General features: G+C 33.9%; 1 protein-coding gene across 1 annotated transcript; it reads left to right on the forward strand.

Annotated features, from left to right (window-relative positions):
- Positions 1 to 1,070: 1,070 nt before the first annotated feature.
- Positions 1,071 to 2,994, forward strand: Smp_051220 (hypothetical protein; the record flags this gene model as incomplete). The annotated part of the gene is made up of 2 exons (XM_018790541.1): positions 1,071 to 1,288; positions 2,508 to 2,994. The coding sequence occupies 2 exons, from the start codon at positions 1,071 to 1,073 to the stop codon at positions 2,992 to 2,994; spliced, it is 705 nt and encodes a 234-aa protein (XP_018646173.1).
- Between the last annotated feature and the right edge of the window lie 13,325 nt (positions 2,995 to 16,319).

Below are 16,319 nucleotides of genomic sequence, written 5' to 3' on the forward strand. Positions count from 1 at the left end.
ACGCCTATTCATATTGGATAGTTGTTAAATAAGTGACCTAATCGTTTCCGTGTTCCTCTTATCATAACCTTTATTTTGACCTTGGAACTATTATTATTGATTACTTTCCCCCTAGCTACAGCCACATTGGCCAATTACTGTACAAATGTTATTTTTCTATTTTTTGATATATGGGGTCTGTTTGGTTAGTATATATAACCTAGTATGCTTGTAAATAATGATTCATACTGCTGAGGCTGTTATTTGTGTTCTGGACTTAACGGCTAGGCTAGGCAGATAGGAAGGACCGAATAGCACCCAAGACTGCTCGTACGTATTTTCTGTATCATTGGACATATACACATATATTAAGAGGCCAGAAATCTATACGTTATAACAATAAGAATGCTAGAAGTCCCTTTAACAATCTGGTTAGTTATCATATAACAGTTCTCCAAGAGAGATTTGTTAATGAATGGTTTATTCTAGCACTTCTGACCCATCTACTACATGGCTACAATAAGACTTTAAACTCCTTATCGAATAAAACCCCAATGATCCACTTTTTGATAGATTATAAAATCAAATACAGACATCAAAAATATATAGAGATTATCCATATAATTGATAGTATGTAGATTTATTTTCGATACAGAAAGCTGAGAATCAAATAGGGACAGGTTTATAGTAATGGAGAGGCAATGTCATAAGTCATGTAATACTAATTATGAAAAAGGACTTGGTAAGCAAAATAAAGTGAGTACATCTCATCTAAGTAAAAAGAGGAAAAGGACAATTTTCTTGCACAAACCAACCTACTTGTAATCTCAACTTTGATCAAAATGTTCCTGTGAATCTAATATGCAATGTGTAAACCCTATTTTCCGAACAATCAGTATTGTTGTTTTTTTTAGTCACAAGTAACCGCTATTTTTCAATTCCTGTCAACAAAATGATTTCAAGTCAAATCTGTTTGAATCTGTAGTCAAAAGTAGTTTATCACTAAATGTTGTCACTTTTATGACTACTATAAGCCAACTTTTATTTTTACAAATCTTTATTTTAGATTGACTTAATTTGATCGCATTTCCATGGAAACGGCCTCCAATGATGACTTAAAGCGTTATTTGAGAACAACCCTGGATGATGATGGATTTTTAAGTGAAATTAAAGCTGATATATTGAAGAAGATTTTTAATAAAATAAGGAATCAATCACCTGAATTGAAAACATCTCCTACTTCAGACACACATTCAAATATCAAATTATTAATTAATGAATTAATAATTGAATATTTAAACTTTGAAAAGTAACGTTGAAAACACTACATATACATGCTTTTTAGTGTTATATTCTCTAAACTTTTTTATCATAAATATTTAGGCGTATTTCTATAGAACATCGTCAGCACACAATCTGAAGTGTGTGAACACAATCCCGCTACATTTAACGACTCTTGTAGGATTTGAACTTAGTTGAGCATTTTGTGGATGCATGACAATTTTGATTATCTAATATATTTGCTTACTCAGTCAATTGGCCTGCAGATATATGTTCTGAAATCTGTTTGGTTGGGATTTGACGATTGATTATGTAAACAAGTTGCCACTTTGTTTATTCAGTTGGCCATCAAATCACCAGTGCCAGCATTTTATAAATATATGTCGTGTGCGTGTGTTGTTCTGTGATGTATTGGTGATACTACGTTCATGATGTCCCCACATATTCATCCCCTAAAATCCACCTTTGTCTAAAAATTCACTCAAAATGTATGTATCTTCTTTTTGAATAGAAAGGAACACCGTAGCTTAGTGGTTGTAAATCATTTGATTTTCAATCGAGTAACATTACTAATTTTCACATAGAAAGTCGATTCACCTTGATCGATAGAATTCAATTAACACTAAAGACTAAATATCGTAACCCCGGTCACTAGTCAATAATCCATCGGTGTAAAAATCACAATTCTACAGCACATCAGTTGTGAGCATGAACAGTTCAATGGTAATTTCTCTGACTGTTAAACTGAATGACATGGGCTCAAATTTCATGAAAAGCGTCAATTCAATCGAAAATGAAGAATGTCCTTCTTATGATAAACCAACTAGCACGAAACAAAGGTCTAGGGTATTAAATCATTTATCACAAACCACTTTACATATTTAAAAAATCAAATAAACGAAGTCAGTATATCAAATATTTTCTTTTCTCTTCCGGTTAAGTGCTCTGGAGCGAGACTGGTAGGTCCTGGGTTCGAATCTCGCGAGTGCGGGGTCGTGGATAAGCACTGCTGAAGAGTCCCACAATAGGACGAAACGGCCGTCCAGTGCTTCCAGGTTTTCCATGATGGTCTAGCTTCAGTTGACTCATGATTTCAACTATGAAAAACACTGAAATCTCCACAAAACCCCTTCTGATTAAAAAAAAACATTTTTCACCGTTTAAATATCACTATTTTATTACATACAGACAAATGCTTATAATGCTAAATACATATTTATTGTTTTCTTGATTTCTCTGTTTTTCAGTTTATCATTTACAGAATCTGTTTTTCGTCAGGAATCTGGTCATGGTAATTTACATAATCTACCTAGACAATTTCTATGTCAAACATTACAAATTAAACCAACTGTAAATATTAAATCGTTGATTCTTAAAAATCATAATAACAATAATAGTAATGCCAAAAATGCACTAAATAATCAAAAATCTTCTACAGAATTAATTGAACAACCAATTCCATTATTATTTTATATTATACATTATCTTATGGTAAATGGTTTAGATAAAGTACATAACCATGAGTTATGTAACAAAGATTTTCCAACTCAAGAGCATAAATCAATTCCTAATAATCGGCCTATAAATAATGAAGATGATTTCAATTCTACACTTGTATTGCACAATCATAATTCCCTCCAAAATACACAAAAGCATGTTAACCTAGAACATATTTTAATTCATGAACCAACTGACAATACAAATTGGATGAATTCGGAATCTGATTTGTATTAAATCTTTTATGCAATTGAAATAAACTTCTAATACTGTATATTTAGTGTGTTTCTTTACTACTATTGTAGTCATTTCTTTAATGTTTCACTACTCTGTTAACAGAGTTTGTTGTTTTCCATTGTTAATGCAGTCCCTTTGCATAAGTAATTGATATGACAATAAAATTCAACTGGAAAGTATTGGAAAGCTGTTTCGTCTCTGTATGAAGCTCATCAATTATGCGTATCGAACTCAACAATCTCTGCAAATCGATTATAATAATGATAGCCATGTGCTCACCAGTGATTAATTTCGTTAGTTAATCCCTGTAGTTCTAGTGAAAAATCATGACTCGTGGAGTTCAGCCATATTGATACCATTAATAAAAGACTATATGAAAACCAAGGTTTATAAGCTCCAAACTATCAGATACCTAAGGTGTTGAAAATACTTCGGCAAGCCTTCCATCAATTATATGAAATAACTGAAAAAACGTTAAATAAGTAATGGCGGTCAACAAATTGAAAAGCGGGTCATAGAACATGAAATTAAGTTGTTACGACTAAGCAGAATTCTGATGAACAACGTAAGAAACGAAGAAAAACTTCTTGGGACTTTAAAGGGAACTGTTACAGTAATAAAGCAAATTGAACGTCGAGAATACATGTAACAGTAATGAATATTAAAATATTACGATAAAACTCCGTCTGTAACGGGAGCAATCAAGTAATTACGATAAAGCATCATGAAAGCTACATGTTTTAAGGTGACTAATAATAAGCTCTCTAAAATTAGCGAATAGTTTATGATTATATACACACAATACCCGAAACAGAACTAACATCTAGTCTATTCTGATTTTTATTCAAACTAAATCTAGTATTCTAACTGTAATCAGTAATAAGTAAACAAGGAGATAAACTGAAAAATTGCTATTTAGTTCGTCTTAAATATAATACTGAGTAATCCTGACCAGTTCAGGTTTTTATTATCGAGTTCATCAAAGATAGATTCTTTCGTAAAGATTCAGATCCATATGACTGATTGTCTCGATTGGAAAACAATTAATTTGGATTTCAAGTCGTTCGTTCATAATATGTCTGACCTGATGAATGATAAAGATTTACGTATCTGATACAGCATCCGTTTCTCCAAGATCGCAAATATGCGTTGTCGATAAATCTTGACATTAGAGTCCAACAAGGCTTTTTGTCCGTTCCTTTGTCAACACTTGATTCCAAGGTACTCCGATGTTGATTTTAACCCAAAAATCTATTTAAGAGGGAAATGTTGAGGCAAAAAAATATTTCATCTGTAATACGTAAGTAATAAAGAAAAAAAATTGAATATGAGAATCCAAACCAGTGGATACCAATAAAATGATCTAAATAATAAGCATTAGCTGAGAACTCTAAGTTCGATCCCCAGTAAAGTGTAGGTGAACACTACTGAAGTGTTCCATAGTAGGACGAGGTTTTTGTCCAGTGTTTCCTAGTTCCCGATGATTTTTCAACTAATTTCAATTCATGATGTAAACTACAAGATTCAACGACCTATAAAAACCACCTATGTCAGTAATAAGCAAGGAAGTTTACAAATGTCTAATCGTGAGGTACTATATAGTATATAATTTTCTTAAAGGGTCAATCTAAATGAATGAGTGTCACTCAAAAAATTTCATGAGAACTAAATTACGACACACTGTAACGGTTCATTTACTTTACGAATTGCTAGTATCTGTTTGACACAGCCTAGTACTATCCTATAATTTATAGATCTGAATTAGAGAGGCTTTTAGAATAAACAAAGTCTTGATAGTAAAATTTGTAGAGAAACCAAAAATCTGAATAAGGTGTAGCTGTTTGTGATCAGCAGTTCAATTAAATTCTGAAAACCTCATACGTGACAAGTTCCAGAAGTGATTGATAATAACATAGACTACCAGCACTATTGATAGCTAGCATAACATGATACAAAAAAAGAGATCAAGGGAGAAATAAAGTAAGTATAAAATAGGTTTCGCACACTTACTGGATTGGAAACTTTACTAATAAAGTAGGTAAATGAAAAGATCCACTTCTTTTAAGAAATTCACCACTCCCGTGTTGTGGTAAGATTCGGTAAACCGCTTTTATTATTGAGAAATCCATCTTCAGTTTACCTAATTCACACAATATTTTTCATCTGATTTATATGTTAAATTTTGCTTAGTGTTTAACCACTCACTTACGACTGTGTTGTTAATGAAGTAAGAGTAATTATCTGAAATGACATACTTGTACAACTTTAAGTTGTCTGAATAAAAATTTCTGTTTAGATATACTACTATCATTTTCCTAGTACTATGTAACTAATTTGGTGTATTCTTTGAATCTCTATTGAGTGATGTTCACAATGGACTATCTCTTCACAAACTAATGTTAATAAATTAGATTAATCGGAAGTTAGAACTCTCATGAAGCTGACATACATAAACTGGTAGCAGTAAGATTTTCAGTTCTTTACTCCTCAGTATTTTCTAAATTTTAGTATTCACACCGGACAATATTTCCACCTGATACAGTAAATGAATTACATTTTTAATTGAGATTATAAACCAACCAATGTTAGAAGGCCATTGGAGACCTGGAAGCACTGCATGGCCATTTCTTCCTAGTACGAGACCCATTAGCAGTGCGCATCCAAAAATCCGTAAGTGACATTCGGTTTCGCGCATTCGGTTTCGCGCGCCAACATTTAACCACTAAACCACTAAGCTGGCGTCCAACAGTATTAATGCCTAACTTCAAGTCTTCCATATCCTTCGGTGGATAACCGCTTCACAACAGACACGGTTTTTAAGACTGGGATTTCCTCTTGATCAAGTCTCTTATCGGAAAGTAGAAGGGGCGAAGAGTAATTGCAGGAGTTTTATTATTTCGACAGTCAGGTACAGTCACGAGAATAAAGTATAAGACTGGTAAGTTTGGTACCTCAACTCTTGCAAGGGACTTTAAAATTCTTGCAGTTCTCAACAAATATCTTACATTTATATTCCAGACCAAAAACAAAAATAGGAAAATATGAAAAAAGCTCAACATCCGAATTCAGTTTAGGCGAAGAAAATAAGGGCATTTATAGATTTATCTGTGACTTTGATATTCTAAGTTTCTGGGATCAAACTAACCTTGATAATGAAACCGGTAATCATTCAATTAGAGTTTGGCTTACTTACCTACTTACGCCTGTTACCCCCAATGGAGCATAGGCTGCCCACCAGCATTCTCCGACCCACTCTATCCTAGGCTTTCCTTTCTAGTTCTATCCAATTTTTGTTCATTCTTCCCATGCCCATCTCCATTTATCGGCGCAATGTGTTCTTTGTTCTTCCTCTTTTCCTTTAGCCTTCAGGACTTCATGTGACGCAGTTGGGTGACTTCCTCAATGTGTGTCCTATCCACTTCCAGCGCTTCTTCCTGATTTCTTCCTCCACGGAAATCTGGTTTGCCCTCTCCCAAAGTATGTTGTTGCTGATAGTGTCTGTCCAACGGATCCGAAGTATCTTGCGTAGACAACTGTTAATAAACACCCGCCTCTTCTGGATGATGGCTTTCGTAGTTCTCCAGGTTTCCGCCACATACAATGGAACTGTCTTGACATTTGTGTTGAAAATTCTGACTTTGGTGTTGGTTGACAACTGTTTTGAGTTCCAGATGTTCTTCAGTTGTAAATATGATGCTCTTGTTTTGCCGATCCGCACCTTCACATCTGCATCAGATCCACCGTGTTGATCAATGATGCTGCCCATATATGTAAAGGTTTCCACATCCTCCAAAGCTTCTCCGTCAAGTGTAATTTGATTGGTGCATATTGTATTGTATCGGAGAGTCTTGCTTTTCTCTTTGTTTATATTGAGACCTACTGCTGCTGAGGCTGCTGCCACACTGGTCGTTTTCTCCTGTATTTGTTGTTTCGTGTGTGATAGGAAATGCAGATCATCTACGAAGTCTAGATCGTCCAGCTGCATCCTAGCTGTGCACTGTATCCCATGTTTCCCCCCATCTGTTGACGTTTCCACAATCCAGTCGATCACCAGGAGAAAGAGTGACACTTATTAATAAATATAAATAATCTGAAATTTAAATAACAAACTTCTAAATGAATTGCACGAAATACACAAAAATTTAATACGAAGTTATGATAAGTCTTCAACAATGAAAGAATTTAAACTTAACAGAAATTCTGTTTAATATTAACTAGTGATTAAGTTCAAGAGTTATGTTTGTTTTTTCTTATCACAGTGTTCATCAGTTGAACTCATCCATCAAATAATATAAGTTCTATAAAATAAATACATAACTATTAATTCCATCTAAATATTGACCTAGACAAAACATTATATTATCAGAAGGGGTTTTGTGGAGATTTAGTATTTTCATAGTTGAAAGCGTGAGTCAATTGAAGCTAGACCATCATGGAAAACCTGGAAGCACTGGATGACCGTTTCGTCCTATTATGCGACTCCTCAGCAGTGCTTATCCACGACCCCGCACTCGCGAGATTCGAACCCAGGACCTACCAGTCTCGTTCAATTCTGAAGTGATATATATATATATATATATATAAAATTAAATATTTATTAGACTACTGGTTTAATAGGTATCATTACCAAGTGTTGATTTGATAAGTTGGAATAATTTGAGCATTGGATAGATTGTTATAAATAAGTTAATATATTTGTAGTATGCCAATGAGTAGGAGAATTAGATTTTCTAACGTTTTGTGACTCAGTGTCAGCCACTTCGTCAGAGAATAAATAACCAAATTAACATTAATCCACGTTTAAATAGTACAGCGAAACAATGAGAATATTAAATGATCAATCAAAAAAACAGGTCTGAATAAATCAATGTTATGTCATTTCATTTCGGTCAAGGTTTTTCCAATTACAAAGAAAGGAGAGTAGCTGAAGCTGGAATATATAATACTTAATCCTACTGCTTTTAATAGAAAGGAAGGCCTTACTATACATCCTTCTTGGACTATCTATCCTAGCCACCAAGTCTGATATTATTTACAATTCACACCATTATATTACAAATTAAACTCTACCGTTTGTCATTATAAAGGTCACACATTTTTTATCATTAACAGTGTAGACATATACACAAATTTACATAAATGTCGCTTATGAATTATTTTGACCGAAATGACATGACATTGATTTATTCAGACCTGTTTTTTTTTCTTTGACTGATTGCACCTAATATTCGTGTTGTTCCGCTATACTATTTAAACTTGAATTAATGTGAATTCGGTTATTTATCCTCTGAAGAAGTGGCTTACACTAAGTTACGAAACGTCAGAAAGTCTAATTTGTTTTCTACTCAATGGGATATTACAAATATAGATTGATTTATTTATTGATCTAATAGTAATTTCAAATAATTATCAATCAATCCTTAATTATAATAATTATACTTTATATTCAATATACACCCTCAAATGTCAGTTTTCTTTGTCACATTACCTTTTAAATTTGTATTTTATATTTTGCTAAATAATCAATTATTGATATTATTGATAAACATAAACATATTATGTTTGATTAGAAAAAAAACAAAGGTATGTCATTCATTGATAAACAAATGTTTATTTATACATATAGATAGATAGATAGATAGGTAGAGATAGGTAGAGATAGATAGATAGGTAGAGATAGGTAGAGATAGATAGATAGATAGATAGATAGAGATAGGTAGAGATAGATAGATAGATAGATAGATAGATAGAGATAGACAGAGATAGGTATATATATATATATATATATATAATTTGACTAACCTTCAAATATTCTACTATTGTCATTATGATATAATATGTCTATATGACAAATCAATACAAAAATGTACGTTTTTAATAAAAGACATTATGAATTACTTGTCATAATTTTCACAATAGAGGAATACTTGAGAAACGTTCTCATTATAATTTTTCTTTCTTTCTTTTAAGTACTTGTACTGTAGTGAACAAGAACACTAGTTGGGACAATCGAATGTACTCAAGCACAAATTACAGACTATGTCACTAGATTCTGATAATCATACAGTGAACAGTTAATTTGCAAATTAACAACAAATTGTCTCAATCTTCACTGTTCCTTCTGTAAATATCAGTTCGTCTTTTCTGATTTCACTGTTCATGCATTTTCGTACCGATTACGCTTCATTCCTGTTCTTTCCTTATCGATTTTCTTCCAAAATACATTCTATGCCTGACCATCACTTTATACTACTTATGTGGATATAAGTAGACCACACCACAGTACTATTAGTGAAAACCAGAAATATTGTATAGTTGAAACAGAACCTAAACATCATATTAAGATCCCATAATACTTATGCCATTAGAGACTCTTTGATAAACACAGTGTCGAAGGTCAATTAACTTGATGTTGTTATGAATTAAAAAAAATAAAGAACAAGGCCGTATGCCAATTTATTATGATTTTATGTCCGGCTTTATATCACATTATTTATTCACCAATCGGAATACAACTTGTCTAATCTTAACACTGTGACAAATCAATGATATTCGATAGGTATGGGCAGTCTAGCGTCATTATTTGGTTCCTTGTCCGTCTAGCCCTTCCAATTGAGTCCAAAAACACCAATTGCAGCTTCTACTATACGAATCATTTATTTCAAGCATACTCTGTTTATATACCAGATAGACAGACAGACAGACCACATCACACCACAAAATAGAAAATAACATTTGTATAAGATCAGGCCAAATGTGGCTGTGAACGTGGGATACAATGATCAATAAACTGAATATAATTTAGGAACAGTAATTCGTATAATAATAATCCATAAGTCGAAATGAAGCTTATAATAAGATGAATATAGATATACACAATCTAGTTATTCAATAGTTAAACCATAAGAATATATATAGAATAATAGTCCATTAATAGGTCCCGGAAATTACCCGTACTCATGTCTTCTCCAGGATATAACAGATGCTACCTTTTTTTCCGATCTCTCTTGGTCTTTTCATATTTTACTGTTATCAAAGAAAGTTTTCCATCTGACTTACTACATAAAGAGGTTGGATGTCTTCGGGATTTATTCTTACAATTTGTAGATTCTTGTATAATACCTATTATTTGTCACTATTCTCCATTATTCTTTCCCAGGTTTTGAGAAAAGACTTCGCTGTATTGCGGAGAGTGCTGAAAGCAGTTAGAAAGGTTTGTGGTGAATCTTTTGAAATCATTATTAATATGGTTGTGGATAGATATCTAAAGTCTTGCGAACTCCTGGCAGGTGTTATCTTATCATATACTAACCATTCCTTTCATTCATATCTTTCTCCTTGTATATCTTCAGGTAGAACGAGACGTGAATACATTAGAATCCATGCACGCAAGAAAAGGTATAGAGGTTGTATAATACCTTACTAAGCAAATATCATCTGTGTTGAACAAGTTGTTAGAGTTGATCTAGTCAATAACCTGTATTCCTAAACATGTCTCTAATTGAAAAGTTGTACAAATTCAGATCTTTTTTCACCTTTTTCTTTTCTTTTTTTCTTTTTGTAAAGGAAACTTGTTGAAATACCTCGTGCTGGGAATTCTATATTGTACCAAAATATTCTATTGAATACAGCCATTAATTAATAATGATAATAATATGGTTTAAAACGCATTATCAGCGTGCTAGCTTGATCACATAATGGATCGGACAGGAGACTTTCAGCACTTGCATTGAACAAGGTATTTTTAAACCACTGGATGAGAATCCAATGTTTCATATTTCCAACTTCAATCACTTCGTAATATACGGTAACCATTAATCATCTCCATTGATTATATCTATCGCACTCTCCACCTAGTTGAACTTCACTAATTACAACTTTATTACTAGAATTTAGGCTTTAAAGGAACAGCCAGATATTTTAGCACACTATGGAAGACCTATTTCTATGAAGCAAGTCACATTCTATCACCCCATGAATAAATTTTAACAATATAATTCCTAACTAATCCTGGATCCTCTCCTGAGCAACTACAGATCCCAAGACCTGGTAAAGTAGAAGGATTGGCAACCCCAACCAAAGTAAGCCATATAGGATCTACTATAAGAAAAGGAAACCACTGTGGAGAAAAACTGCAAGGGGATTAAAGAAGCAATGAATTTAGTCTGGGAGGAGTTTCTTTGCTCCAAGAGGCACCAGGATAAAGAATGGATCTCTATCGGTACCCTGGGCAGGATTCAAGAAAAGAAGAACAAGGAGATAAGAGTGGATGACAGTTGGACAAGAGCAGGGAAACTTTGGGCATAAGCCGAATACACAGAAGCTAACGTGCAAGCGAAGAGGGGCATTAATGCTGATGAGTGGAAATATATAAAAGACCTGGAAACTGCAACAAAACACGCTAAAAAACGAGGTTGAAAGAACCACACAGTGCAACGAAGCTGGCAGGAAAATATAGTAGACCACAGTGGCTATTCAAGAATAGAGAAGGAAGACCGATTACCGATCGTCGAACAATCAGTTCAGTGGAACTTGTAACCATACATCAACTTCATTGACTATGAAAAGGAGTTTGACAATGTGGACAGAAGAACATTATGCAAACTTCTTCTACACAATAGAGTCCCTCAGAAGATTATCAACATTATCCGGAACTCATACGACGGACTACAGTGAAGAGTGGTGCATGGAGGTCAGCTGACAGATACATTTCTAGTAAGGACCGGAGCCAGACAAGGCTGTCTACTCTCCCCCATCTTCTTTCTTCTGGTGATTGGCTGGATTATGAAGACCTCGACATCTGAGGGAACTCACAGAATACAGTGGACATCTCAGAATCAGTTGGACGATTTGGACTTCGCAGACCAACTATCCCTACTATCTCATACACACGAACAAATACAAACTAAGACAACTCGTGTAGTAACAGCAGCCTATGCATCAATAGGCCTCAACATACACAAAAGAGAAAGCAAGATTCTCAAATACAACACAGAGAACACCAACCCAATCACACTTGATGGAGAAAGTCTGGAAGACGCGGAATGTTTCACGCACCTGATCAGCAGCACCATCGATGAACAAGGAGGATCAGACGCATACGTAAAACGAGGATTGGCAAAACAAGGGCTGCATTCCAACAATTGGAGAACATATGGAACTCCAAACAATTTTCAACCAACTTCGAAGCGAGAATCTTCAGTACGAACGTCAAGACAGTCAGTCCTACTGTACGGAGATGATACTCGAAGAACTACCACGACCATCATCAAAAAAGAAAAAGTATAAGCAATTTTCCGCCTATGATAATCAATGTCTCTTGGTCCGATACCATCAGCAACAGCCTACTGTAAGATAGAATAAACCAGCTTCCATCTGAAGAGGAGATTAGGAAAGAAAATAGGGGTAGATAAAGCACATTTTAGAGAAATTAGTAAGCTCCATAGCAAGAATAGCCCTAACATGGATTCCTCAATGAAAAAGGAAGAGAGGCAAACGAAAGAATTCTTGGTACGGGAACTTGGAGACAAATATTAGGGACTAGAAAGAGTATCTCAGAACAGAGTTCGTTGGAGAATCGGCGGCCTGGGCTCCTGGAGGGACGACACGATTCAGTTCAAAAGTAGGTTGTACTAATCTTAATATTACAAAAAAACGGTTTTAACACATAGGAATAATAGTAGCTAAGGACGACTATGTGATATCAGTGGAAAACATATACAGTGCATGTTACCTCGGCATATTCATACATACTTATATGACATGTACATACATGTCTATCTAAGTATCCTAATCTGGTTATGAACAAATTTAGAAAACGGAGACTTGTATAATTATTCAAGTCAAGGTGACAGTTGGATAAAAGTTATTTTTGAGGAAATCGTGTATATTAGATAAGAAACCAGAACTTAATTACGCACAAAGGACATGTACATATATGAAATTGAATGATAGGGATGTAAATGACACGCGATAGAGCTTGAATAACACTTTATGCACATAGACAAATTGTGAAACATCAACTTTCAAATCTAACCTTCGGATCCAAGTACTGACCAAACCATAACAATCAAACAATCCAGCAATTAATCAAAATGACTAGACATGACAAGGCATTTTGTGTCCTTTATCAAACAACTTGAACAGATCAACAGGAATTCGTCAGTCTGATGAATTGATAATCATTATTGAAGTTTACTCAATATCGCAGTAAAAAAATGTTACTGCAAAGCTATCTATGCAATTAAAATCAATTAATTTACACAAAGTGATATAATGATAAGCTTTTTAAATCACTACATATACACACTTATGTTTCTATAAACCATTATTATAAACCATAGATTCAATTAAAAAAAATGATGCTCCGAATCATTAGTTAGATTAATCAAATCTAATGACCTTTGACCTATTTTTTGAAAGTGGTAACATGAGCAGTTAAACTGATTGTTTAGCTTACTGGCTATTCAGATAACTTTAATCTGCACTAGCATAAGAAATTTTACTTACTTACTTACTTACTCCTGTTACCCCTTCTGAAGGAGCATGGGACACTCACCGGCACTTTCCATCCAGCTCTGTCCTGGGCAATCCTTTTTAGCTGTTTCCAGTTGCCACTCATCTTCTTGACGCCTGCTTCTGATTCCCTACCCAGTTTGTTCTTTGACAATTAATAGATACTTGAGTTATAAAACCATAATATTTAATGTCTAAAAAAAACTCATGAATCTCAAAGAGAACTGAATAGCTATTTCAGTACACTTCGAAACCCTTTAATCATATATACTCAAACTCCAAATAGAATCGTGGATAACAAGATAAAGGTAAATCAGATAATCATAAATAGTAGATGATTAATATTAACCTATATTGAAAATTCACTAAATTTGAAAAAAAAACAATTAAATACTAACTGAATAGTGAAATAGTGTAGTATTTTGTAATGAAGGTTAATTGTCTCAGGTCAAGGGTATACACTTTTGAAGAAAGTGCCTTTTGGCAATTATTATTTTGAAATATTTATCTAAATTATATCCTTTTTTTCTGGTTAACGTTTTTTTAGCGAGTTAGTTTTCCTACGGGATGGGGTTGCTAACCCTATGCCCAACCCTCCTCCTTTGTGTGGGCTTGGGACCGGCAGTAACTCTAGAAGAGCTACAGGCGGAGTTTCTAAATTTCATGGGTTTGAATAATTCAATGAGAAGACGAAGATTATCGGAATTATGTGAATGGTTTGGAAAATACATTTCGAGCAATCTGATCACACAAGTATATATGTACACAAGACATATGAAAAAAAATATAATGTTTTAACAAGTATATATATGTATGATCAAATTGTTTTAAATGTTATATCGTTGAGATAATGAGTCAATTGAAGCTAGACCATCATGGAAAACCTGGAAGCACTGGACGGCCATTTCCTCCTATTGTGGGACTCCTCAGTAGTGCGCATCGACGATCCCGCCTCGCGAGATTCAAACCCAGGACCTACCAGTCTCGCGCCAGAGCACTTAACCGATAGATCATTAAGCCGGCATCCAACGTGTTGCGCAAATTTATCACATAATTTTAACATTGTTTTATGACATAAATTATATTAAAGTTGGATAAAATCACAAAACTACATAAAAATCTTAAGTTAAATCAGAATGGGAGTTTGTGGAGATTGTAGTAATTTTAATAGTTTTATGCTCGCTGTTGAGGAATCCCGTACTAAGACGAAACACCCGTTCAGTGTTTCCAAGTTTTCAATTGTAGTCTAGCATAAATCGACTCATGAATTCAACCTACGTTAAATCTTCGTAAATTTAAAAGCTTCCTCAAGTCGTATTGAGAGAGAGGACAACTGTTGAGATATTTCGGATACATTTACACCCTAACACTTAAAATATCTGAGAAAAATTCCAGATTTTAAGTGTCCAACTGATTTTGTACTAGAAATGAGCATACTACTTTCCTTAACATCAAAACTACTATTATGGATAACACTGTATTAAAAGTATGAATAACAGTGCTTATTGTTCAAAGCTAGATTTATTGTTTCAAAATAGTTCCATATGATCCAATAGCCTATTAAATATCAAGTGATGATGACTAACTTTTTCCTCAGTCTCTGCTAGAAAGCTCTCAGACCATCTAGTTTCTTTTTACTTTTGTTGATAAATTATAACAGGACCTCGGCAACTTTTAATTTATATTAGTATATTGACCTTTGCTATAAATGATCTGACTGATTGTCTTTCCTTATGGCTGGCTATTTTGTTATATATTCCCAAGGTCATGGTTATTACCGTGTAAATAGAACTATTGTATCCTAATTTGATTTCTGCTAGGAGTATTAAAACTCTACTAAAATTCAGTCTTCTCACTTTTCCTTATTCGTATGTGGATTGAAGTGTCATTGAGTAACATTGGTACGATTTGTCTAATCCGTTTAAACTCCTTTTCTTATAATCTCTTTCAATGTACAGTTTACATATTCATTATAGTTTATAACGGATAGGAGTGAAGAATCAATTGGTCAAGTAGTCCTGTCTCCCAGATTATATTCTGTGGGAATTTTCGATATAATGTAAAAAATACTTGACATGGTACCTCTATTTAAGCCAGACTTCGAAGAACTCCAGTGTATCTATGCTGCTGGTTTTTTCAGTGACTCCATTTCTAGTTTATATTGACCAAAAATACGATAATGGCTAATAACATCCTAAAGAGTTACTCAAGAATAATTTTTTTAAATTAGTACAGACATTTGGTTGAACCCAATTATCACAATAGGAAAAATGGTTCTATCAGTCAAGGAACAATAAAAGAGATGAGATAGTTCAATTTGCTACAAATATGACCAATCAATGGCTATTAACAGCAAACATTCTAGAAATAAAAACAAGAAATATGCTTAAATTTCAGCAATGTAAAACAAAATCAATCAATTCACACAGCCTAAATATAAACAAAGTGATTCAATGTCTCAAATGTTGCTAAGTCAAGTTATTTTAACCAAAAAACACTCACAACACAGATGAGTCTTAGTCAGTTTCAGAACCGGTCAGCACTTTAATAACATGGTAGTTTCAAACAAATCATAAAGTATGAATGTAATAAATAAATAATGTAATGGTAAATAATGTTATAAATCTTCTTTATTAATTTTGAGTCAGCCCGCTGTTACGATGGCTCGTTGGCGAACTCAAGGAGGCCTCAAGAAGCGCAGAAAGAGCCGAATACATTCTATTTAATCACCGCTAGAGGAACATTCAAGAATGTCGACGTGTAGCTCTCCTATTGGTTAAATAAGAAGAACCTCCTATGTGCCTATTGTC

The sequence above is a fragment of the Schistosoma mansoni genome (genome assembly GCF_000237925.1).
Source record: "Schistosoma mansoni, WGS project CABG00000000 data, supercontig 0062, strain Puerto Rico, whole genome shotgun sequence".
Taxonomy (NCBI): Eukaryota; Metazoa; Platyhelminthes; class Trematoda; order Strigeidida; family Schistosomatidae; genus Schistosoma; species Schistosoma mansoni.